This window comes from Pan troglodytes, chromosome 7, assembly GCF_028858775.2.
Source record: "Pan troglodytes isolate AG18354 chromosome 7, NHGRI_mPanTro3-v2.0_pri, whole genome shotgun sequence".
NCBI classification, from domain to species: domain Eukaryota; kingdom Metazoa; phylum Chordata; class Mammalia; order Primates; family Hominidae; genus Pan; species Pan troglodytes.
Window position 1 is genome coordinate 51,644,547 of NC_072405.2, and position 27,776 is coordinate 51,672,322.

At 38.7% G+C, this 27,776-nt stretch overlaps 1 protein-coding gene across 1 annotated transcript in view; it reads left to right on the forward strand.

Annotated features, from left to right (window-relative positions):
* Window positions 1-17,561, forward strand: part of POTEA (POTE ankyrin domain family member A) — a 71,760-nt gene extending 54,199 nt beyond the window's left edge. The window contains exons 12-14 of the mRNA XM_001140309.6: window positions 10,787-11,000; window positions 15,066-15,189; window positions 16,972-17,561. Coding sequence (XP_001140309.5) covers window positions 10,787-11,000; window positions 15,066-15,189; window positions 16,972-17,340 — 707 coding nt within the window. The 3' untranslated portion in view covers window positions 17,341-17,561. The remainder of the gene's footprint in view (window positions 1-10,786; window positions 11,001-15,065; window positions 15,190-16,971) is intronic.
* Window positions 17,562-27,776: the final 10,215 nt, after the last annotated feature.

Here is a 27,776-nt window from a genome sequence, read left to right on the forward strand (position 1 = left end):
TATTAATTCTTCCTACCCATGAGCATGAAATGTTCTTCCATTTCTTTGTATCCTCTTTTATTTCATTGAGCAGTGGTTTGTAGTTCTCCTTGAAGAGGTCCTTCACATCCCTTGTAGGTTGTATTCCTAGGTATTTTATTCCCTTTGAAGCAATTGTGAATGGGAGTTCACTCATGATTTGGTTCTCTGTTTGTCTGTTATTGGTGTATAAGAATGCTTGTGATTTTTGCACATTGATTTTGTATCCTGAGACTTTGCTGAAATTGCTTATCAGCTTAAGGAGATTTTGGGCTGAGATGATGGGGTTTTCTAGATATACAATCATGTCATCTGTAAACAGGGACAATTTGACTTCCTCTTTCCCTAATTGAATGCCCTTTATTAACTTCTCCTGCCTGATTGCCCTGGCCAGAACTTCCAACACTGTGTTGAATAGGAGTGGTGACAGAGGGCATCCCTGTCTTGTGCCAGTTTTCAGAGGGAATGCTTCCAGTTTTTGCCCATTCAGTATGATATTGGCTGTGGGTTTGTCATAGATAGCTCTTATTATTTTGAGTTATGTCCCATCAATACCTAATTTATTGAGAGTCTTTAGCATTAAGTGTTATTGAATTTTGTCAAAGGCCTTTTCTGCATCTATTGAGATAATCATGTGGTTTTTGTCTTTGGTTCATTTATTGATTTTCATATGTTGAACTAGCCTTGCATCCCAGGGATGAAGCCCACTTGATCATGGTGGATAAGCTTTTTAATGTGTTGCTGGATTCGGTTGGCGGTATTTTATTGAGGATTTTTGCATCAATGTTTATCAAGGTTATTGGTCTAAAATTCTCTTTTTTTTGTGTGTCTCTGCCAGGCTTTGGTATCAGGATGATGCTGGCCTCATAAAATGAGTTAGGGAGGATTCCCTCTTTTTCTATTGATTGGAATAGTTTCAGAAGGAATGGTACCAGCTCCTCCTTGTACCTCTGGTAGAATTCGGCTGTGAATCCATCTGGTCCTGGACTTTTTTTAGTTGGTAAGCTATTAATTATTGCCTCAATTTCAGAGCCTGTTATTGGTCTATTCAGAGATTCAACTTCTTACTGGTTTAGATTTGGGAGGGTGTATGTGTTGATGAATGTATCCACTTCTTCTAGATTTTCTAGTTTATTTGCATGGAGGTGTTTATAGTATTCTCTGATGGTAGTTTGTATTTCTGTGGGATCGGTGGTGACATTCCATTTGTCATTTTTTATTGTGTCTATTTGATTCTTCTCTCTTTTCTTCTTTATTAGTCTTGCTAGTGGTGTATCAATTTTTTTGATCTTTTCAAAAAACCAGCTCCTGGATTCGTTGATTTTTTGAAGGGTTTTTTTGTGTTTCTATTTCCTTCATTTCTGCTCTGATCTTAGTTATTTCTTGCCTTCTGTTAGCTTTTGAATGTGTTTGCTCTTGCTTCTCTAGTTCTCTTTTATTGTGATGTTAGGGTGTCAATTTTAGATCTTTCCTGCTTTCTCTTGTGGGCATGTAGTGCTGTAAATTTCCCTCCACACACTGCTTTGAATGTGTCCCAGAGATTCTTGTATGTTGTGCCTTTGTTCTCTCTGGTTTCAAAGAACATCTTTATTTCTGCCTTCATTTCGTTATGTACTCAGTAGTCACTCAGGAGCAGGTTGTTGAGTTTCCATGTAGTTTAGCAGTTTTGAGTGAGTTTCTTAATCCTGAGTTCTACTTTGATTGCGCTGTCATCTGAGAGACAGTTTGTTATAATTTCTGTTCTTTTACATTTGCTGAGGAGTGCTTTACTTCCAACTGTGTGGTCAATTTTGGAATAGGTGTGGTGTGGTGCTAAAAAGAATGTATATTCTGTTGATTTGGGGTGGAGAGTTCTGTAGATGTCTATTAGGTCTGCTTGGTGCAGAGCTGAGTTCAATTCCTGGATATTCTTGTTAACTTTCTGTCTCGTTGATCTGTCTAATGTTGACAGTGGGGTGTTAAAGTCTCCCATTATTATTGTGTGGGAGTCTAAGTCTCTTTTTAGGTCACTAAGGACCTGCTTCATGAATCTGGGTGCTCTTGTATTGGTGGCATATATATTTAAGATAGTTGGCTCTTCTTGTTGAATTGATCCCTTTACCATTGTGTAATGGACTTCTTTGTCTCTTTTGATCTTTGTTGGTTTAAAGTCTGTTTTATCTGAGACTAGGATTGCAACCCTTGCCTTTTTTTGTTTTCCATTTGTTTGTTAGATCTTCCTCCATCCCTTTATTTTGAGCTTATGTGTGTCTCTGCACGTGAGATGGGTTTCCTGAATACAGCACACCGATGGGTCTTGACTCTTTATCCAATTTGCCAGTATGTGTCTTTTAATTGGAACATTTAGCCCATTTATATTTAAGGTTAATATTGTTATGTGTGAATTTGATCCTGTCATTATGATGTTAGCTGGTTATTTTGCTCATTAGTTCATGCTGTTTCTTTCTAGCCTTGATAGTCTTTGCAATTTGGCATGTTTTTGCAGTGTCTGGTACTGGTTGTTCCTTTCCATGTTTAGCGCTTCCATCAGGAGCTCTTTTAGGGCTGGCCTGGTGGTGACAAAATCTCTCAGCATTTGCTTGTCTGTAAAGTATTTTATTTCTCCTTCGCTTATGAAGCTTAGTTTTGCTGGATATGAAATTCTGGGTTGAAAATTCTTTCTTTAAGAATGTTGAATATTGGCCCCCAATCTCTTCTGGCTTGTAGAGTTTCTGCTGAGAGATCAGCTGTTAGTCTAATGGGCTTCCCTTTGTTGTTAACCCGACCTTTCTCTCTGGCTGCTCTTAACATTTTTTCCTTCATTTCAATTTTGGTGAATCTGACAATTATGTGTCTTGGAGTTTCTCTTCTCCAGGAGTATCTTTGTGGCATTCTCTGTATTTCCTGAATTTGAATGTTGGCCTGCCATGCTAGGTTGGGGAAGTTCTCCTGCATAATATCCTGCAGAGTGTTTTCCAACTTGGTTCCATTCTTCCCATCACTTTCAGGTACACCAATCAGACGTAGTTTTGGTCTTTTCACATAGTCCCATATTTCTTGAAGGCTTTGTTCATTTCTTTTTATTCTTTTTTCTCTGAACTTCTCTTCTCACTTCATTTCATTCATTTTGTCTTCCATTGCTGATACCCTTTCTGCCAGTTGATCACATTGGCTACTGAGGCTTGTGCATTTGTCACATAGTTCTCATGCCTTGGGTTTCAGCTCCGTCAGGTCCTTTAAGGACTTCTCTTCACTGGTTATTCTAGTTAGCCATTCATCTAATTGTTTTTCAAGATTTTTAACTTCTTTGCCATTGGTTCCAACTTCCTCCTTTAGCTCAGAATAGTTTGATCTTCTGAAGCGTTCTTCTCTCAACTCGTCACAGTCATTCTCCGTCCAGCTTTGTTCCATTGCTAGTGAGGAGCTGTGTTCCTCTGGAAGAGGAGAGGAGCTCTGATTTTTAGAGTTTCCAGTTTTTCTGCTCTCTTTTTTCCCCATCTTTGTGGTTTTATCTACCTTTGGTCTTTGATGATGGTGACATACAGATGGGGTTTTGGTGTGGATGTCCTTTCTGTTTGTTAGTTTTCCTTCTAACAGTTAGAACCCCCAGCTGCAGGTCTGTTGGAGTTTACTGGAGGTCCACTCCAGACCCTCTTTGCCTGGGTATCAGCAGCAGTGGCTGCAGAACAGCGAATATTGGTGAACAGCAAATGCTGCTGCCTGATCGTTCCTCTGGAAGTTTTGTCTCAGAGGAGTACCCAGCCATGTGAGGTGTCAGTCTGCCCCTACTGGGGGTGCCTCCCAGTTAGGCTACTCAGCAGTCTGGGACCCACTTGAGGAGGCAGTCTGCCCATTCTCAGATCTCAAGCTGTGTGCTGGGAGAACCACTATTCTCTTCAAAGCTGTCAGACACGGACTTTTAAGTCTGCAGAGGCTACTGCTGCCTCTTGTTAGTCTGTGCCATGCCCCCAGAGGCGGAGCCTACAGAGGCAAGCAGGCCTGCTTGAGCTGTGGTGGGCTCCACTGAGTTAGAACTTCCTGGCAGCTTTGTTTACCTACTGAAGCCTGAGCAATGGTGGGTGCCCCTCCCCCAGCCTCACTGCTGCCTTGCAGTTTGATCTCAGACTGCTGTGCTAGCAATGAGTGAGGCTCCGTGGGCATAGGACCCTCTCAGCCAGGTGTGGGGTATAATCTCCTGGTGTGCCATTTGTTAAGCCCATTGGAAATGCAAAGTATTAGGGTGGGAGTGACCTGATTTTCCAGGTGCCATCTGTCACCCCTTTCTTTCACTAGGAAAGGGAACTCCCTGACCCCTTGTGCCTCCCAGTGAGGTGATGCCTCACCCTGCTTTGCCTCACGCATAGTGTGCTGCACCCACTGTCCAGCACTCCTCTGTGGGATGAACCCAGTACCTCAGTTGGAAATGCAGAAATCACCCATCTTCTGCATGTCTCACGTTGGGAGCTGTATACTGGAGCTGTTCCTATTTGGCCATCTTGGCTCCACCCCTCTCCCAGATAGTTAATTTTTTTTGAAACCTGCTGTGCTGGAAATTACACTGAGTTTGTGATGAATCTATACATTAATTGGGGGAAGATTGACATTTTAATGAGAGTGCATTTTTTGACTCCTGTGAAATGGTTTCTATTTATATAGGTCAAATTTAATTTTCTCAGTAATATTTTATACGTTTTAAAATATGGGTTTCCTTTCTTTTTGAGACAGTTTCACTCCAGGCTGGATTGTGGTGCCTCGATCTTGGCCTACCGCAACCTCTGCCTCCTGGGTTCAAATGATTCTCCTGCCTCAGCCTCCTAAGTAACTGGGATTATAGGCATGAGCCACTGCACCCAGCTAAGTTTTGTATTTTTAGTAGAGATGGGGTTTCACCATTTTGTCCAGAGTGGTCTTAAATTCCTGAACTCAAGTAATCCTCCTGGCTTGGCTTCCCAAAATGCTGGGATTACAGGCATGAGCCACTGTGCCCAGCCTTGGTGTTTCCTTATTTTATCAGATTCATCTGTATCTCATTTTTTAATGAAGTTATAAATGACATTTAAAAAAATTTCTAGTTGATTGTTTACTGCTAGGATATAGGAATACAGCTGATTTTTGTATGTTGATTTTTGTATCCTCCCTCCTTGCTAAACTTAGACTTACTTATTAGTTCTAGTAGCTTTTTTGGTAGATTTGATCAGATTTTATACATACAACAAAGATTATCAAATCTTTTCATTCTCAAACTACTTTCTTACTATGGATAGGAAGTCTTTTAGACTTGTGGCAAAGCAGTCTCTGTTGCAGCTAGTCAACTCTGCCATTGTAGTATGAGAGCAGTCAGGGAGGATACCTACATTAATAAACTCAGCTGTGTTCCAATAAAACTTTATTTACAAAAGCCAGAAGCTGGCCCAGAGACTGTAGTTTATCTGCCCCTATTATGTGATCATGGTTGTGAATAAAGACAGTTTTACTTCTTCTTTCCAACCTGGATAACTTTTATTTATTTTTCTTGTCTGACAGCACTGGCTAGAATCTTTAGCACAATGCTTACTAAAGTGTTGAAAGCAGGCATTATTGTGTCATTCCTGATATGGGGAAAGCATTCAGTTTGTCATCATGATACACATTAACTGTAGGTTTATTATAGATGCTTTGTATCATGCTGATGAAGTTCATTTGTATTCTCAGGTTGCTGAGTTTTTTTTTTCTTTTTAAATCAAGAATGAAGTTGAATTTTATCAAATGTCTTTATTTACTGAGATAATCATAAGGTTCTTCTCCTTTAGTTTTTTAATGGGGTGAATAACTGATATTTTAATGTTAAACCAACCTTTCATTTTAGAATAAAACTTATTTTCTTAGGATGTAGGCTTTTAAAAAGTATATCATTGGGGCCAGACACGGTGGCTCATGCTTGTAATTTTAGTACTTTGGGAGGTCAAGGCAGGAGGATTGCTTGAAGCTGGAATTTGAGACCAACCTGGGCAAAAAAATGAGACCCTATATTTATTTGTATTCAGTTTGCCAAAATTCTGTTTAGAAAATCTTAAAAGACTGTGTAAATGTAGTTTTAGGTTCACAGCAACATTGAAAGTAAGGTACAGAGATTGTCTGTGCTTCCTGTCCACAGACATGCATAGCTTCCCCCATTATCACTATCTCTCACTATAGTGGTACAGTTGATATGACTGATGAACCAAAATGGCATGTCATAATCATCCAGATTTCATAGTTTCTATTAGTGTGCACTCTTGGTGTTGTACATTCTGTAGATTTGGAAAGGACCAATATTCATCATTATAGTATTGTACAAAGTAATTTTACTGCTCTAAAATTTATTTGTGTTTCACCTATCTGCCCTTTCCTGCCCTCCTCAACCACAGGTAACCACTGATCTTTTTACTGTATCCATAGTTTTGCCCTTTCTACAATGTCATATAGCTGAAATCATACAGTGCATAGCCTTCAGATTGGCATCTTTCACTTAGTAATATGCATTTATGTTTCCATCATGTCTTCTCATGACCTGATAGCTCATTTCTGTTTAGAACTGAATAATGGTTCATTGTGTAACTGTACCAGAGGTTGTTCACTCACCTATTGCAAGGTATCTTGGTTGATTCAGAAATTTGTGAAATTTTTTGTCAATGTTTATGAGGGAGTTTTCTTTTTTGTAATATCATTGTTTGGTTCAGGGTAATGCTAGCATTATAGAATGAGTTGTGTTGTATTTCTCCTCTTTATTATTTGGGAGAGAGGTTGTGTAAAATTATATTACATCTGCCTAAACTGTTTGATAGAATTCACTAGCATAGCTATCTGGGCCTGGAGGTTTCTCAACTTTATTTTCTTTGATAGATATAGGGTGATTTGGATTATCTATTTCTTCTTGATTGAGCTTTGGTAATTTTCATTTTTTAAGGAATGTGCCCACTTAATCTAAGTTGTAATGGTTAGTTACATAAAGCTTACACTATTATCTTGCTATTCTTTTAATATCTGTAGAATGTATAAAAATGTTACATTAATTATCTCTGAAGTTAGTAATTTGTTCTCTTTTTTATGATCAGCCTGGCTAGGTCAAGGTTTATCACTTCCACTGATGACCTCAAAGTATTTGGTTTTATTGATTTTCCCTATTGTTCTCCTGTTTCATCTTTGATGTCATCATCGGTTTGGCCTGCTATCACAAAATACCATAGACTTGGTAGCTTATAAACAACAGAAACTGATTTCATACATTCCTAAAGGCTGCAAAGTCCAAGATCAAGGTGCCAGAAGATTCAGTGTCTGGTGAGGGACAAATTCCTGATTTCTATGTTCCTTTATTTCCCCTGTGTGCTTCATATGGCAGAAGGGGTGAATGGGCTTTCTGGGGTCTCTTATATAAGAAGGGCACTAATCCCATTCATTAGGGCTTGGATTCCATGAGCTATCGCCTCCACAAAGCTGCAGTTTCTAATAACGTCACCTCTGTGATTAAGTTTCAGCATATGAGTTTTGGGAGGACAAAAATGTTCACACTATGTTCTGATGTTTATTATTTTCTCTGCTTCTGTTGGGTTTAATTTGCTCTCTCTTTTTTTGTAGCTTCTTCTTTTTTACTTACTTTTTTTTTTTGTTTGTTTGTTTTTGAGACAGAGTCTCATTCTGTCATCTAGCCTGGAGTGCAGTGGTGTGATTTCAGCTCACTGCAACCTCTGCCTCTGGATTCAAGCAATTCTCATGCCTCAGCCTCCTAAGTAGCTAGGACTACAGGTGTGCACCACTGCACCCAGCTAATTTTTGTATTTTTAGTAGAGATGGGGTTTCACCATATTGGCCAGGGTGGACTCGAACTCCTGACTTCATGACCCACCCACCTAGGCCACCGAAAGTGCTGGGATTATAGGCATGAGCCACTGTGTCCAGACCTTTTTTACTTTCTTAAGATAGAAGTCAAGGCTATTGATCTGAATGTCTTCCAGTATAGACATTCAGTGCTAACTTTTCATTTAGGAACTGTTGTAGCTATATTCCACAAAGTCTAACATGTAGTATTTTCATTTTTATTCAGTTCAAAATAGTTTCCAATTTCTCTTTGTGTCACCACTTTGCCTAGGATTATTTAGATATGTGTTACTTTGTTTCCAAATTTTTGAGTATTTTGATGAGCTATTTTGTTACTGATTTCTAATTTTATTCTTTTGTGGTCAGGGACCATACTTTGTATGACTTAAATACTTTTGACTTAATACTTTCATGAAGATTTATTGTATGGCCTAGAATGTGGTCTGTTTTGCTAAGTGTCCCAAGGGTACTTGAGAAGCATAGTGTTCTTCAAGTCTACTCTTGTCTTGCTGATTTTCTGCCTCCTTGTTTTATCATGTATTCAGTACGCAATATTGAAATCTCACACTATACCTGTGAATTTGTCAATTTCTTCTATCAGTTTTTAGCTCATATTTCAAAGCCGTTATGTTACAAGGTACATAAACATTTAAGATTATGTGTTCTTGAATAACTAAATATTTTATCATTCTGAAATGTTGTTGTTTATAACTAGTAATATTTTTTGTTGTGAAATCTACTTTAGTATTAATATAACGATTCCTGATTAGATTTCTTTTGTCATCTGTTTGCATGGGATATAGTTTTCTTCCTTTTAAGCAATTTGTGTCTTTATATTTAAAGTGTGTTTCTTATAGGTAGCATGGAATAGGATCTTGCTTTTTATACAGTTTGACAATTTGTCTTTTAATTTAGGTTATTAGACCCATTTCATTTATAATGTGATTATTGATATATTAATATTTAAGTTTATCTGTCATCATGCTGTTTGATTTTCATTAGTCCCAGCTATTCTTTGTTCCCTTCTTTTTCTAATTTCCTTTCAATTAGTTATGTAACTTTTATGGTTTAGTTTTATCTTTCATTTTTTGGCTTATTCGCTCTAATTTTTTTTTTTTTTTGCTATCTTAATGGTTGCATTACAATTTGTACTGTATGATTTTAACATATCACAGTTCATTTTCAGACAATATTGTATCATATCACATATGGCATAAGAAAATCAGAATAGTATGCTTTCATTTCCTCTCTCCCAGCCAGATTCTTCCTGGATTTGTGGAATTATGGTTTTCATTAAGTTTAGAAAGTTTCTGTTCATTTTCTCTTTATGTTTTGTTATTGTCTCTCCCTCCCTCTTTGGGGACATGTATATTATTGCTTAAAGTTTTTGCATAATTCTCTGATGTCCCAAATTTATGAATCTTCTCTTTTGTGGTATCTAGTCTGTATTTACTTCCACCCAGTGTCCTTTTCAGTCTTGACTTTTTGTTTGTTTGTTTGTTTTTTGAAACAAAGTCTGACTCCATTGCCCAGGCTGGAGAGCAATGGCTCGATCACCTCTCACTGCATCCTCTGCCTCCCGGGTTCAAGCCATTCTCCTGCCTCAGCCTCCCGAGTAGCTGGGGTTACAGGTGCCTGCCATGATGCCCAGCTAATTTCTTTGTATTTTTAGTAGAGATGGGATTTCACCATGTTGGCCAGGCTGGTCTCGAACTCCTGACCTCAAGTGATCCACCTGCCTCGGCCTCCCAAAATGCTGGGATTACAGGTATGAGCCACCATATCTGGCCCAGTCCTGACATTTTAATTTGAATTCCTACTAGTGTAATTTTCTTTCAAAAAATATCTTCCATGTCTCTACTTGAGATTTATTTGGGGACACAGTTGACTTATAAACAACTTGATCTTTCTGGTTTGTTTTTTGATTTGGTCTAATTTTCCACTCCTGAATCAAGGTGTTTCTGATAACTCTATTCTTTGCCCTGTGAAGTCTTGAGTTTTTTCAGTATCATTCAGAGGAATGGACACTCTTCCTGGTACACTGTGAGCAACAGGCACTGTTTCTTACAATTTTTTAAGGATTTTTTCCCCCTGGTCTCAAGTAGTTTCCTAGGACAAATATACTGTTCATTATTCTGCTAAATAAATACCCAAGAGGGTGTTTTTGCAGATCTCCAGTGTTCTTTCCCTTTACTGCTGTCTCCTTTCAAGTATTCTGTGATTTCTGTCTGCCTTGGTTTTTTGAGATTCTCAGCTTCATTGTTTGAACTCAGAGAATCTGGGGCTCTACCTCAGTTTTTGGTAGACTCTACCTCAGTTTTTTTTCCTTCAATTGTCATGGCCTGGAAACTTTGTCAAGTCAGGGGGCTGGGGTGTTTGTAAGGCTTATTTCTCTTGTTTCCTATCTTACAGGGATCATTGTCTTCATTACCTGAAATCCTTGTTCTTGAAAATCGTGGTATTATGTATTTTGTCTTTTTTGGTTTTGTTTCAGGTGAGAAGGTAAATCAGTATCTGCTGCTCCATCGTGGCCAGAAGCAGACTGCAGCAGAGCTTCAGTACATGACATAGACTAGCTAGAATGCTTTTCTACCCCCTTTACTTAACAGCTTCCTTCTCACCCTTCATTTCTCAGTGTAGCCCTCTCTTCCCCAGGGAAATCTTCCTGAGCCCAGTATAGATCAAGTCCTGTGTGATCATAGAGCTGTTTTCTTGCAGCATCTATCTGAATTTGTAATTTCACTTCTTTGTATTTTTTCTTCACTACACCTAAAGCTAAACAAGAGCAGAGTTACTGTTTGTTTTATCTGCAGAGCTCAGTAGACTCTGTTCCCCATGGTAGGAACTCAGTGCATATTTGTTTGGTGTATGGATGGGTGAAGGTTAAAATGCACGGGACTTTATATCCAAAAACTACTCATATATTTTATTTCCACCTTGTTTCCCCCCGATGCAGATTCTGCTAGCCTATCAAAAATCCAGAATGCAGTTATTTCAGATGAACACTTACTAGAACTCAAAAATAGCCACTATGAGCAACTTACAGTAGAAATTGAACAAATGGAAAATGTGGTTCATGTACTACAAAAAGAGCTATCTGAGGCAAAAGAAACACAATTACAGTTAGCTCATCAGAAAGGTGAATGTGAGCAAGAATGCTACAGTTCGAGGTATGACATTCTAGTTTTAGAGAAATATTTTAACTCTTTATTCTAAATATATATGTGAGAATTGTGATTGCTGACTTTCTGGGGCTTAATGGGAGAAAACGTCTTGGTCTTATGGAGTATGAAAATCTTGGAAATAATACAACAAATTCTTAACTGTGTTTCTTTTATTTATTGCATATGCTTTTAAATTGTGATTTTAATGGCTATTGAGAAGTTTACCATATAGAAATCTCATTATTTAACAAACAGAATTCGGGGTTTTCGATTCTTTTGTATTAGAATTAATGCTGCAAGAAATACTTTTTATTATTACTATTATTATCATTATTATTATGATTATTATTATTGGAATTTTGCTCTGTCACTGAGGCTGCAGTGCACTGGTGCAAACATAGCTTACTACAACTTTGAACTTTTGGGGTCAAGGGATCCTCTTGCCTCAAATTCCTAAGCAGCTCAGACTGTAGGCACACGCCCCCATGACTGGCCAACTTTTGAAATTTTTCATTGAGACAAGGTCTCACTATCTTGCCCAGTCTGATCTCCAACTCCTGACCTCCAACAGTCCTCCTGCCTTGGCCTCCCAAAGCATTGGGATTATAGGAGTGAGCCATCACGCCCAGCCCAGAATATCTTTTATATAAATCATTTTCTGCATTTCTAATTATTTACTTTGTATAAAGTCTTCAATATAGAATTTTTGGGTTAAAATATAGAAAGTTTTTCAAAAAGGCCTTGGATCAATATTTCTAAATTGTCCTCAAGAATATTTGTATTGAATGCATGCTGAGCTTAATACCTAGGTGATGGGTTGATAGGTGCAGCAAACCACTGTGGCACATGTTTACCTATGTAACAAGCCTGCACATTCTGCCCATGTACTCTGGAAATTAAAATTAAAATTAAAAAAAGAATATTTGCATTAATTTACAGTTCAACCAACAGAGCATGAAATGGCCATTTGTCTCAAACCAGAATACTTTTTAGAAACTTTATACAGTTTTATTCTTTTTTTAACTCTCTGTTTAAATTGATTTATTTTTATTTCAATAGCTTTAGGGGTACAAGTGGTTTTTGGTTACATGGATCAGTTTTATAGTGGTGAAGTCTGGGATTTTAGTGTACCCATCACCCAGTAGGTAGTTTTATTGCTCACTTTTCTTCTCCCCTTCCTTCTTCTGAGTCTCCAATGTCATTATACCACTCTACCTGCCTTTACATACCCTAGCATAGCTCCCACTTATAAATGAGAACATGTGGTATTTGTCGTTCCATTCCTGAGTTACTTCACTTAGAATAATGGCCTCTAGCTCCATCCAATTTGCTGGAAAAAACATTATTTCATTCTTCTTTATGGCTGAGTAGTATTCTGTGGTGTGTGTGTGTGTGTGTGTATATATATACATATATATACATGTATGTATATGTAGATGTATGTATATATGTATATATATACACACATAGATATATGGACTTACACACATATATGTGTATATATATCACATTTTCTTTATGCCATTCATCAGTCAATGGACACTGATTGATTCCATATGTTTTCATGTTGTAATTGTGCTGCAGCAAACATACGTATGAAGGTGTTTTTTTGAGAGTACGATTTCTTTTGTAGATATCCAGAAATGAGAATGCTGGATACAATGGTAGGATCTACTTTTAGTTCTTTGAGAGTCTCCACAGATTTTGTACTAACTTGCATTCCCATCAGCAGTGTATAACTGTTCTCTTTTCACCACATCCACACCAACGTCTGTTGTCTTTTGATTTTTAATAGTGGCCATTATGGCTGCAGTGAGGTGATATCTCATTGTTGTTTTATTTTACGTTTCCCTGATGATTAGTGATATTTAGCATGTTTTTATATGCTTGTTCAGCATTTGCTCATCGTCTTTTGAGAAATGTCTATTCATGTCATGTGCACACTTTTTAATGGAATCATTTGTATTTTTCCTGCTGATCTGTTTGAGTTTCTTGTAGGTTATGGATATTAGTCCTTTGACAGATTCATAATTTGCAAATATTTTTCCCATTCTTTAGGTTGTTGGTTACTCTTATGATTATCAATTTGCGGTGCTGAAGCTGAAACTTTTTAGTTTAATTAGGTCTTATTTATTTATTTTCATTTTTGTTGCATTTGCTTTTAGGGTCTTCATCATAAATTCTTCACCTAGGTCAATGTTTTCAGGTCTTAGTTTTAGGCCTTTAATCCATCTTGAATTAATTTTTGTATATGATAAGAGATAGAGATCCAGTTTCATTCTTCTACATGTGGCTATCTTTTTTTCCTAGCGCCATTTATTGAATAATGTGTACTTTCTCCAGTGTATGTTTTTGTATCCTTTCTCAGAGATCATTTGGTTGTAAGTGGCTTTATTTCTGAATTGTCTATTTTGTTTCATTGATCTATGTATCTACTTTTATACCAGTATGGTGCTGTTTTTGTTACTGTGGCTTTAGAGCATAATATGAAGTCAGATAATGCGACGCCAACATGTTTGTTCCTTTTGCTTGGTACGTCTGTTGTTATTCAGGCTCTTTTGTGGTTCTACATAAATGTCAACTTTTTTCTATAATTCTGTGAAGAATGACATTGGTACTTTCATAGGAATTGTATCAAATCTCTAGACTGCTTTGGGTACTATGGTCATTTTTCACAATATCAATTCTTTCAGTCCATGAACATAGGATGTATTTTGATTTGTCTGTGTCATCTATTATTTTCTTCAGTAGTGTTTTCCAGTTATCCTTATATAGATCACTCACCTCCTTCATTAAGTATATTCCTAGGTATTTTACACTTTTGCAGCCATTGTAAAAGAGATTGGGTTCTTGATATGACTCTCAGCTTGGTTGTATTTGGTGTATAGTTGTGCCACTGATTGGTATTCATTTATTTTGTAACCTCTGAGACTTTACTGAATTCATTTATCAAATCTAGGAGTGTTTTGTAAGAGTCTTTGGGGTTTTCTAGGTATAAGATCATATCATTGGTGAAGAGATAGCTTGACTTCCTCTTTTAAATTTGGATGCCCTTTATTTCTCTTGCCCAATTGCTCTGCCTGGGACTTCCCAGTTTTATTCTTAATATGCATGAAATAAAAGTAAAATGGAAAGTGATTCACGATTAGTTTATTTCACATCTCTGTCTCATAAACAGATAAAATTAATTCACCTTGAATTAATTTTATTATATGTTAAATACATATATGTATAATAAAAACATGTAATATATTATATGTATAATAAAAACATATATGTTAAAAACAAAATATTAGACCCTGTCTTGTTCAAAAGAATGTCTAAGTTGCTTATAAAATACATAGGAATCAAGAATATAAGTTAAAAATGTTTCCAAAAAATACACATGAAAATTATGGGTTAACACAGGGGTTCCCAATCCCCAGGCCAAGGACCAGTACCAGTCCCTGGTCTGTTAGAAACTGGGCCACACAGCAGGAGGTTAGTGGCAGGTGAGCAAGTGAAGCTTCATCTGTTTGCAGTCCCTCTCCATCACTCACATTACCACCTGAGCTCCTCCTCCTGTCAGATCAGTGGTGGCACTAGATTGTCATAGGAGTGTGACCTGAACCCTGTTGTAAGTTGCTCATGCAGGGGATCTAGGTTGTTCACTCCTTATGAGAATCTAATGCCTTATGATCTGTCACTGTCTCCTGTCACCCCCAGATGAGACCATACAATAGCAGGAAAACAAGCTCAGGGCCCCCACTGATTCTACATTATGGTGAGTTATAGAATTATTTCATTATTAATAATAGTAGAAATAAAGTGCAGAATAAATGTAATGTGCTTGAATAATCCTGGAAGCATCCCCCCACCTCAGGTCTGTGGAAAAATTACCTTCCACAAAACCAGTCCCTGGTGCCAACATGGTTGGGGACAGCTGGCTTAACAGATGTGAGACCCCTTTGCCTTTTCTTGGATTAATCTGCAGATATACATTGTGTGAATGATATCTGATGATGCCACCTTGGCCTGTAAATCATTTTAGGGATACCTCCAGTATCTCATGAAAATTAAAATTTCTTCTAGTGAAGAACAAAATGATACCCAGAAGCAACTTTCCAAGGAACAGAATGCTAGACTATTACAAGATGAGATTCTGACTACTAAACAGAAGCAGATAGAAGTGGCCGAAAAAAAAATGAATTTTGAGGTATTTTCTTTAGTCATTTTCAAATGCTTTTATATAAAATGTATGTATTTAAAAAAACAACTATATATTTCAGAAAGTATAAAGGATTTTTAAATCACATATATATGTATATATGTATATATCCTTTATCACGTGTCTATATATGTACATGATAAAGCCATGTTCTTAATTCAACTCCGTTTGCCTGCAACAGTTGAGTAGTGACATTCACAATGGCCTAAATCCAAAGAAGCATTTGATTTTTTCATAAGAATTGATGATCTTTCCAATATCAAAAATAAGTTTTGCTAACAACAGATTTTCCAGTTTTTGGACATTAGTTCATCTTTTAAAAATATTAATAGAGAAGTCAGTTTATTATTTTCACTGCTAAGAAAGTAGGAAATGTATAGCTGGGTCAGAGGCCATATTGTGGATATCATTATCCTTACTTTTGAGGACAGTAACAGTTTGCTCCAAGTAGTTTCTCATTTCAATGCAAAGAGCTTTGAAAACAATGACATGCATGATATACATTGAGTGATAATTTATTGATAAGTATTTTGTTCCCAGAGAAAGAGTTCAGTATATTTTCCTCTATTTCACACTTATTACTGTTTCAAACATTATAAAGAAGAAATAAGTTATTGCAATGGCAAATAATCTCATGATTTCTAAGAAAAGCTCTATAAGTTTTATGCTACCGTTCATATTTTGAAATAAAAGGCTTCTTTTGTATTTATATATTTACACCACAGAAGTAACTGTGATTTTGTGGAGGATCACTAGAAGTAGCATCAGAAGACCTGGAGAAAATCCTGCATCTTGTATATATACATATGTGTATATTTGAATATATATGTATATATTCAAAAATATGTATATATTTTTGAGACGGAGTCTCGCACTGTTGCCTGGGCTGGAGTGCAATGGCACGATCTCGACTCACTGCAACCTTTGCCTCCCTGGTTCACTCGATTCTCCTGCCTCAGACTCCCAAGTAGCTTGGATTACAGGTGCACAACACCATACCTGGCTAATTTTTTGTATTTTTAGTAGAGACAGGGTTTCACTATGTTGGCCAGGCTGGTCTCAAACTCCTGACCTTGTGATCTGCCTGCCTTGGCCTCCCAAAGTGCTGGTATTATAGGTGTTAGCCACTGCAATCAGCTGCATATATATTTTTTTAACTTCTTTTAAGAATTGTGATCTTAAATGAGTTCAGTGTCGTACATAGAGGTGCAATGCTTAGATGCAGATGTGTACAATGTAGAAGGGTACAATGTTTAGATTTAACAGTTATGAATAAATGTAATTCTCATAACTGACTATAACATATTAGAAAAGTAGAATATTGATAAAACATTCTTCAGAAAAAGTAACTTAAAGAATTTTGAGAAATTGCTTCTGCCCTAACATATGTATAGCTAAGGCTCCTACAATGGTATGGTTTACAGGTGAGATATCAGAGTGTAAACCCAATTTAAAAAATATAGTCAAATGTATTAATCTTATATTTTATGCCTCTGGGTTTTTTTTTGTAATTCAGAGAAATGCATTTACAATTCTGAGTTTCTTAAAAATCCTCCAGTGATTTAATTTTCATAATCTTTAAATAAATATTTAAATTTGTGGAATTTACACTCTATTAGGTTTGAAGTTTTGTCCAACTTGTTTTTAGGTAAATATCCACTATGGGAATTCTTTCATTATACAAACATACAGGTTACTCTTTAATTTCAGAAGAAATTATGATATGTCCCTCTATTGAGTGCTAACTAAAATTTCCCTTTGTTTACTCAGATTTCTCTTAGCCATAAGGAAGAAAAAGAACTCTTGCATGAAAATAGCATGATGCAGGAAGAAATTGCCATGCTAAGAATAGAACTAGACACAATAAAACATCAGAACCAGCTAAGGGAAAAGAAATATCTGGAGGACATTAAAAGTGTGAAAGAAAAGAATGATAATCTTCTAAAGGCTATACAATTGAATGAGGAAGCACTAACAAAAGCAGTAGTTCAGTACAGTGGACAGCTTAGCATTTTGACAACTGAGAATAAAATGCTCAGTTCTGAACTGCAGAATGTAAGACACAACAATGAAACACTGGAAATGGAAATTCAATCATGTCATTTTAGACTGGCTACTGCTCTACATGATTGTGACTGAAGTCAGGTAGCAGAAAGAGACTTCTTTCCAGAGAACAAGACATGAACAGGTTTATTTACAGGAGACAATGAATTCTCATATATCTAACCTAAAAGATAACAGTGAGATTCTTTCTGAGCAACTCTAATGCTAACAGTAAAATTAACAGCCTGAAAATTAAGGTCCATCACACAAGATAAACTCTGAGAGAAAAGATGGGGCAGGCCACCATCTTTCCTTTTTCGGCAACTTAGTCATTCCAGCCTGCAGGCTTTGGACAGTACAAACCCACCAGGGGAAGAAGACATCCTGCAGCACAGCACAGCTGCTTTATCAAATCATGGCCAGACTGCTTCTGTAAGCAGGCCCCTGATCCTGTTTCTCCTCACTGGAAAGGACCTCCCAGCTGAGGCCTCCAGCTACCCCCACCAGTGTTCCCTGGCCAACAGAGATTTAAATCCCCCCTGGGACAGAGCACCCAGAGAGAGGGGTGGGTCACCACCTTTGCTATTTGGGCGACTAGCCATTCAGGCCTGCAGACTTTGGAGAGCCCAAGCTGACCGGGGGTGGAAGTGGTACCTCAGCACAGCACAGCTGCCCTATGAAAATGTGACCAGACTCTTTTTTAAGTCAGTCCCCGACCACATTTGTTATCACTGAGTGGAGTCTTTCAACCAGGGTCTTTGGCTACCTTCAGTGCTGTTCTCTGGCTGACAGGTTTCAGGCCTTCCTGAGTCAGAGCTCCCAGGGGGAGGACCAGATTGTCATCTTTGCTGTTTGGGCAACTCAGCCATTTCAGCCTTAGGGCTTCAGAGTGTCTGAGGTGATGAGGAGCTGAAGTGAACCCCCAGCATAGCACAGCTGCTCTACCAAAAAGTGGCCAGACCTACATTTTAAGCAAGTCCCTGTTCTTGTTCCTCCTGATTATGCAAGACTTTTTTCCACTTGCCTCCAGCCACCTCCTACGGGTGTGTTCAGATTGGCAACAAGTTTGTACCTCAGTGGTACAGCACTCCCAGAGGAAGGGGCAGGCTATCATCTTTGCCTTTTCACAGCCTTCATTGGTGATACCTTCAGGCACTGGAAAATATGAGGCAATTAGGGACTGGAGTGGACCCCCAGCATACCACAGCCCCCCTACGGAAAAGTGGCCAGACTGTTACGTGGGTGCCAGTTTCCATATCTTCTTGATGGGCAGGTCTTCCCATCCTGGGTCTCTAGCCAGCACCCCACTGGAGCTACCAAGCCAGTAGCAACTCAGCAATTCCCTGGACAGAGCTTCCAGGAGCAACTGAAATCCTCTATGCCACTGCCCCTGCAGTGGAACTGTCCTTGCTACCCTGGAATATCAAGGGAGCAAAGACTTTAAGTGCTGTATTGACATGTCCAACAAGTTGCAGTTGACCCAGTGAGCAAGCCAGTCCATCTCCCATGGGTCCCACACACTCTCCACTGCTCATCACCCGACAGGGAACGCTGGCTTGGGCCCACAGCACAGACACTCCATCCTGGGCTGATCGCACTAAGTGATTGCTAACTCACATCTCTCTGGGGTGGAGCCCCTAGGAGAAAAGCCAAGTGGTAGAGCAGCAAGCCAGCTGATGTGGAGCCCAAAGGGCAGGGACAGCTATCTCTCTAGGCACCATTTGCTCTTATGAGACACTTTACCCCAGCACTTTAGGAGTGCTGAGGTCAGACCAGCCACATCTTATGTGCAAGATTGCCCAGCAGAGATCAGGTCTGAGAGTTCCCCTCTTAAAAAAAAAGGGACTTGCTTAAAAAAGAAGTCTGGCCACATTTTTGTAGAGCAGCTGTGCTGTGTTGGGGCTTTAGTTTTGAGAGAGTTCTCCTCTGAGACCTGATCTCTGCTGGGAAGTCTTGCATATGAGATGGGGCTGGTCTGACCTCAGCACTCCTTAGTCTGCTTGCCTCTCCCAGGGCCCCAGCCTGGCCACACCTGCTTACAGGGCACTCTCGGGTGCTCACACCATAGCTTCTATGCCAGTGGACCATGTCTGACCAATGGAGGGTTGCAGCAAGGTGGCCCCTACAGCCATGGACCAGCCTGCATATTGCCTCTACATACTGCAGCTCTTTATATGCAAACTTCCTACATCCCTTTGCTGGTGTGTGTTTACATGGGTGGGTTTTGCTGTACTTGCCCTACCAGCACACGGGAGTGCATCACACACCCCAACCCACACCAACTGCCATTGAAGATGGAGCCCTGGCAGGCACAGAGCCAAAAATCCCCCACCCCCACCAGCACCTCACCCTTGACCTAATGCTGCAGAGAGGAAAAGGGACCCTCTTATATCCTGAGGGACCACTGTTGCTTGGGGGGCACAGAGAAGGCACCTAGACCCGTGCTGGCCAGCACCCCACCCCAAACCAACACTATCTCCAGTGCAACAGCACACACAGTCAGCAGGGGCCCCCTGGTCCCCACCCTAGCTGTCTTGCCTCCACCACTGGGTGAATGCCCACAGGGAGGCAGGCACTTTTGCATCCACTAGCACTCTGCTGCAGTTGCCGCACTTTGGTCCCCTCAGTGCAGTGGACCCCAAACCTCGAGGAGCCAGAGAACAAAGTTGGGGCCCAGTACAATTTCCTCAGAGTTAAAGCACACAGTCCAGGAATTGGGAGCTGAACACTGGCTCCCTAAAATCCTCCAGAAACAAAGCCAGTTGGCTGAATCCACCTTACACCACAATCAAACCCTCAAGGTCATCAAATGTGATAAAAGAAAAGTACTCTGTCCAAAGGTCAGCAACCGCAATGGTTGAAGGTGGATAAGCCCACAAAGATGAGAAAGAATCTGTGCAAGAACACTGAAAACTCAAAAAGTCAGCGTGTCTTCTTTCCTCCAAATGACTGCATCAACTCTCCAGCAAGTGTTTGGAACTGGGCTGAGGCTAAGATGTCTGAAATGATACAAGTAGAATTCAGAATATGAGTAGGAACAAAGTTCACTGAGTGAGAGAAGTATGTTGTAATCCAATGCAAGGAAGCTAAAAATCACTGCAAACATTGCAGGAGATAACAGACAAAATAGCCAGTATAAAGAAGAACATAACCGACCTGATAGAGCTGAAAAGCACACTAGAAGAATTTTCATAATGAAATCACATGGTGATTATGTGTGATTGCATTATGAAAATTCTTGTAGTGTGTGTGGGCACCCGAGAGTGCCCTGTAAGCAGGTGTGGCCAGGCTGGGGCCCTGGGAGAGGCAAGCTGACTAAGGAGTGCTGAGGTTAGACCAGCCCCATCTCATGTGCAAGACCACCTAGCAGAATAGACCAAGCAGAGGAAAGAATCTCAGAGCTTGAAAACTGGCTTTCTGAAATAAAACAGGGAGACAAGAACGGGGGAAAAAGAATGAAAAAGAATTAACAAAACCTCTGAGAAATATGGGATTATGTAAAGTGACCAAATCTATGACTGATTAGTGTACCTGAAAGAGATGAGGAGAATGGAACCAACTTGGAAAACATATTTCAGAATGTCATTCATGAGAATGTCCCCAACCTAGCCAGACAGGCCAACATTCAAATTAAGGAAATCCAGAGAACCTCAGTTAGATATGCCACGAGAAAGACATCCAAGGTCAAAATGAAAGAAAAAATGTTAAAGGCAGCTAGGAAAAAAGGTGAGGTCACCTACAAAGGGAATCCCATCAGACAAACAGTGGATCTCTCAGCTGAAACCTTACAAGCCAGAAGAGATATTCAACTTCTTAAAGAAAAGAAATTCCAATCCAGAATTTCATGTCCAGCTAAACTAAGTGTCATAAGTGAGGGAGAAATAAGATTCTTTTCAGACAAGCAAATGCTGAGGGAGTTAATTACCACCAGATCTGCCTTACAAGAGCTCCTGAAGGAAGCGCTAAATATGGAAAGAAAAGACCATTACCAGCCACTACAAAAGCCCACTGAAGTGCACAGACCAGTGATGCTAAAAAGCAACCACATACACAAATCTGCAAAATAACCAGCTAACAGCATGATGACAGGATCAAATCCACATATATTATTACTAAACTTAAATGTAAATGGGCTAAATGCTACAACTGAAAGACATAGGGGGGCAAGGTGGATAAAGAACCAAGACCAGTTTGAGTATGCTGTCTTCAAGAGACCCATCTCACATGCAGTGCCACACACAGGCTCAAAATAAAGGAATGCAGAAAAATCTTTCAAACAAATAGAAAACAGAAAAAAGCAGGTGTTGCAATCTAGTTTCTGACAAAACAGACTTTATACCAATAAATATTTATCAAGACAGAGAAGAACATTACAAAGGTGGCCCTGACCTTTGATAAATCTCATTATTGGTTGATACCAACCTGGGCTGTCTTTTTTTGTTGTTGTTTTTTGTTTTTACTTTTAAGAAGGAGTCTCACTCTGTCACCCAGGCTGGAGTGTGGTGGCATGATCTCTGCTCACTGCAACCTCCGCCTCCCAGGCTCAAGCAATTCTCCTTCATCAGCCTCCCATGTAGCTGGGATTACAGGTGCATGCCACCACACTCGGCTAATTTTTATAGTTTTAATAGAGACCGGGTTTCACCATGTTGGGCAGACTGGTCTTGAACTCCTGACCTCAAGTGAACCACCCACCTTGTCCTCCCAAAGTGCTGGGATTACAGGCATGGGCCACTGTGCCCGGCCAATCTGAGCTATCTTTATTGCTGAAACCAATAGGATAATTTGCTGAGGTTGAGAAGTTTCTCCCCTCTAGAGAGTCCCTGATCTTCCAAAATTTGGTTGAGATCTAAGGTTGATTTTACTGTACAACTCCTTTTCTGAAGTTTTACTTATTTCCAACAAGGAATGCAAGTTTTCCTGCTTCCATGATGATGGAGAGCAGGCACCTCCTTTCTTAAGTTTCAGCTTGCAGGGAAGGTGAGTGTGAATGTTTTCCTGCTTCTAAAATGATAGAGAGTGATCATCAGCCTGAGACTTTTTCCAGGTAAGTAGCTGAAGTAGAGATTTGTCTTAAAAATTTTCCTTAATGACTAAAAGTTAAGATTACCAACCAGCTGGTTTTAATTTCTCCTTGCCATTAGAACAGCCAGTAATCATATGAATTGTGCATTTGTTTGTTTTGCTTAACGGTTTTTGTTTGTATATGTTTGGGGTTTATTGTTGTTGTTTTACTTTTCTCCCATCAAGTATGATCATCTCTTCCTGACTTGGTCAAATCCAAAGGAATGTTCCAAATTGTGGGGAACAAGGCATCTGAATAGGCCAAAACTCCTGTAGCTGCAAAAAAAAAAAAAAAAAAAAAAAAAAAAAAAAAATCCAGTTAGAAATAATTTTTATAAAACTTAGAAAAAATTAAAAAAAAATTTTTTTTCTTAAGAGGTTTCATGTACATAACCAGGCCATCTTTTGCCAGCCAAGAGCAAATTGAAGAAGCAGTGGTGGCCACCCAGTGCTAAGATTCTGCCCAAACAATGTTTACTACAGCAACCTGAGTTTGTTTCCTAAGTCTAGTTCTTTCTGGTTTGGTATTTGTGTTACTTTTAAAATACCAGCAGTTTGTCCTAGCTATGAGGCTGTAGTAAGAGATTCAAATGATTTTTTTTAAGAGCTCCATGATAAAAAGCTTCATTAAAAGCAGATATTATATATATGTAAAATTATATTTAAATATAATTACATATATGTCAAAAATATATAAATATATGACATATTTATATATAAACATATATATACACATATTTATGTTAGAAATATGTTTATAATTTGTTATATATATTTTTTGTATTTGTGTGAATCTAAAAGGCCTTTCTCTTTTTGGATTTTTTTTTGAGAAACATTTGATTTTGTTCTCAGTCAACTGAATTCTATCTCTCCATTTTACGTATGTCTGTCCTTTCTTTTTCTTGCTACCCTTAATGCCCACATAAAAGACGTAAAGTAATTTCTGATAACTGGGGATTGCTTAAAACAGAAAGGGCACCAGACTTCTTTTTGCAAGGAATCACTGTTTTTGTTTCTAAAATCCCAATAGTTGTAAACAGACAAGTTTTTTTGCAGCTCTTAAACTGCTCACTTTTTAAATTGCATTATTGGATCTTAATGGCTTTTTTCTTTTTTTTTTTTTGAGACGGAGTCTCGCTCTTTCACTCAGGCGGACTGCAGTGGCCTATCTTGGCTCACTGCAAGCTCCACCTCCCGGGTTTACGCCATTCTCCTGCCTTAGCCTCCCGAGTAGCTGGGACTACAGGTGCCCACCACCGTGCCCGGCTAATTTTTTGTATTTTTAGTAGAGGCGGGGTTTCGCCGTGTTAGCCAGGATGGTCTCGATCTCCTGACCTTGTGATCTGCCCGCCTCGGGCTCCCAAAGTGCTGGGATTACAGGCGTGAGCCACCGCACCCGGCCCTTAATGGCTTTTGAGGGTTTCAAGAATCACTTTGCACAGTGAGAAAGTTTTTGACCTTGGAGTGTGTAATAGCTAAGTAGGAGATATATTTTTAGGGCTGGTTATTATGGGATATATTTTTTCTTCCTTTTAACTAATTTGTGTCTTTACATTTAAAGTGTGTTTCTTATAGGTAGCATGGAGTAGGATCTTGCTTTCTACATAGTTTGACAATCTGTGTTTTAATTTAGGTTGTTAGGCCCGTTTCATTTATAATGTGATTATTGATATATTAATAGTTAAGTTTATCTGTCATCATGCTGTTTGATTTTCATTAGTCCCAGCTATTCTTTGTTCCCTTCTCTTTCTGGTTTCCTTTCAATTAGTTATGTAACTTTTATGGTTTAGTTTCATCTCTCATTTTTTGGCTTTTTGGCTCTAATTTTTTTTTTTTGCTATCTTCGTGGTTGCATTACAATTTGTACTGTATGATTTTAACTTATCACAGTTCACTTTCAGACAATATTATATCATATCACATATGGCATAAGAAAATCAGAATTACTATTCATTACTACGTTCATTTCCTCTCTCCCAGCCAGATTCTTCCTGGATTTGTGGAATTATAGTTTTCATTAAGTTTAGAAAGTTTCTGTTCATTTTCTCTTTATGTTTTGTCATTGTCTCTTCCTCCCTCTTTGGGGACACGTATATTATTGCTTAGAGTTTTCGCATAATTCTCTGATGTCTCAAATTTATGAATCTTCTCTTTCTTGGTATCTAGTCAGTATTTGCTTCCACCCAGTGTCGTTTTCAGTCATGACTTTGTTTTTTTGTTTGTTTGTTTTTTGAAACAAAGTCTGACTCCATTGCCCAGGCTGGAGTGCAATGACTCGATCACCTCTCACTGCAACCTCTGCCTCCCAGGTTCAAGCCATTCCTTCTCCTGCCTCGGCCTCCTGAGTAGCTGGGGTTACAGGTGCCTGCCATGATGCCCAGCTAATTTCTTTGTATTTTTAGTAGAGATGGGGTTTCACTGTGTTGGCCAGGCTGGTCTTAAACTCCTGACCTGAAGTGATTCACCTGCCTCAGCCTCCCAAAATGCTGGGATTACAGGCATGAGCCACCATATCTGGCCCAGTCCTGACATTTTAATTTGAATTCCTACTAGTGTAATTTTCTTTCAAAAAATATCTTCCGTGTCTCTACTTGAGATTTATTTGGGGACACAGTTGACTTATAAACAACTTGATCTTTCTGGTCTTGCTTTATGATTTGGTCTAATTTTCCACTCCTGAATCAAGGTGTTTCTGATAACTCTATTCTTTACCCTGTGAAGTCTTGAGTTTTTTCAGTATCATTCAGAGGAATGGACACTCTTCCTGGTAGGTTGTGAGCAACAGGCACTGTTTCTTACAATTTTTAAAGGATTTTTTCCCCCTGGTTTCAAGTAGTTTCCTAGGACAAATGTACTATTCATTATTCTGCTAAATAAATACCCAAGAGGGTGTTTTTGCAGATCTCCAGTGTTCTTTCCCTTTACTGCTGTCTCCTTTCAAGTATTCTGTGATTTCTGTCTGCCTTGGTTTTTTGAGACTCTCGGCTTCATTGTTCAAACTCAGGGAATCTGGTGGGCTCTACCTCAGTTTTTGGTAGACTCTACCTCAGTTTTTTTTTCTTCCATTGTCATGGCCTGGAAACTTTGTCAAGTCAGGGAGCTAGGGTGTTTGTAAGGCTTATTTCACTTGTTTCCTATCTTACAAGGATCATTGTCTTCATTACCTGAAATCCTTGTTCTTGAAAATTGTGGTATTATGTATTTTGTCTTTTTTGGTTTTGTTTCAGGTGAGAAGGTAACTCAGTATCTGCTGCTCCATCATGGCCAGAAGCAGACTGCTGCAGAGCTTCAGCACATGACATAGACTAGCTAGAATGCTTTTCTACCCCCTTTACTTAACAGCTTCCTTCTCACCCTTCATTTCTCAGTGTAGCCATCTCTTCCCCAGGGAAATCTTCCTGAGCCCAGTATAGATCAAATCCTGTGTGATCATAGAACTGTTTTCTTGCAGCATCTATCTGAAGTTGTAATTTCACTTCTTTGTATTTGTTCTTCACTACACTTACAGCTAAACAAGAGCAGAGTTACTGTTTGTTTTATCTGCAGAGCTCAGTAGACTGTGTTCCCCATTGTAGGAACTCAGTGCATATTTGTTTTGTGTATATGTGGATGAAAATAGCCACTATGAGCAACTTACAGTAGAAATTGAACAAATGGACAATATGGTTTGTGTACTACAAAAGGATCTATCTGAGGCAAAAGGAACACAATTACAGTTAGAGACTGGGTTTCACCATGTTGGCCAGGCTGGTCTTCTCACCTCAAATCAACCACCCGCCTTGGCCTTCCAAAGTGCTGGGATTACAGGCATGAGCCACCGCGCCTAGCCAACCTGAGCTATCTGTATTGCTGGAAACGATAGGATAATTTGCTGAGGTTGGGGAGTTTCTCCCCTCCAGAGAGTCCTTAATCTTCCAAAATTTGGTTGAGATCCAAGGTTGATTTTGCTGTACGACTTTTTTTCTGAAGTTTTACTCATTTCCAATAAGAAGGCATGTTTTCCTGCTTCCATGATGATGGAGAATAGGCACATCCTTTCTTGAGTTTCAGCGTGCTTCTGACAGGGAGGGTGAGTGTGAGATTTTTCCTTCTTGTAAGATGGTAGAGAGCCATCATCAGCCTGAGCCATATTTCCAAGTAAGTAGCTGAATTAGAATTTTGTCTTAAAAATTTTCCTTAATGATTAAAAGTTAAGATTACCAATCAGCTGGTTTTTATTTCTCCTTACCGTTAGAACAGTCACTAATCATATGGATTGTGCATTTGTTTGTTTTGCTTAAATGTTCTTGTTTGTTTACATTTGGTGTTTTATTATTGTTGTTTTACTTTTCTCTCATCAAGTATGGTCGTCTCTTCCTGACTTGGTCAAATCCAAAGGAAAGTTCCAAATTGTGGGGAACAAGGCATCTGAATTGGCCAAATCTTTTGTAGCTGCAAAAAAAAAAAAAAAAAAAAAAAGTTCCAGTTAGCAAAAATGATGTTGTAAAACATTTTTTTTTTTTAACCTAAGAGTTTTCATCTACATAACAAGGCCATCTTTTGTTAGCCATGGGCAAACTGAAGGAGCAGTGGTGGCTACCCAATGCTAAGATTCTACCGTATTCACTACAGCAACTTGAGTTTGGTTCCTGTCTAGTGCTTTCTGGTTTGGTATTTGTGTTACTTTAAAAATAACAGCAGTTTGTCTGAGTTATGGTGTGTTAGTAAGAGATTCAAAAGTTTTTTCTAAGAGCTCCATGATTAAAAGCTTAATTAAAAGCAACTTTGATATATATGTAAATTTATATTTATAATTACATATATGTCAGAAATATATAAATATATGACATATTTATATATAAACATAAATGTACATATATATGTTAGAAATATGTTTACACATTATATTTTTTAACCTATAAATTTTTTTGTGTTTGTGTGTATCTAAAAGGCCTTTCTCTCTTCGGATCTTGTTTTTTGAGGAATATTTGTTTTTGTTCTCAGTCAACTGAATTCTGTCTCTTTATTTGACTTATGCCTGTCCTTTTTTTCTCTTGCCACCCTTGATGCCCACATAAAAGATGTAAAATAATTTCTGATAACTGGGGATTGCTTAAAACAGAAAGGGCATCAGACTTCTTTTTCTCCAAATCACTGAAATCACAGATTTTGTTTATCAAATCCCAAGAGTTGTAAACAGACAAGTTTTTTTGCAGCTCTTGAACTGCTCACTTTTTAAATTGCATTACTGGATCTTAATGACTTTTGAGGGTTTCAAAAATCACTTTGCATAATGAGAAAGTTTTTGACCTTGGTGTGTGTAATAGCTAGGTAGGAGATATGTTTTTAGGGCTGGCTATCGGAAGAGATATTTGTATGCCTTTGGCTGCCTGGAAGGCATGGAAACATCCCAATGCTCCACTGAATAGTGAGACTACCATGGGATATGAGCTGATTATTGAATGGGCTAATTGGCTTTTCTTGGCTAC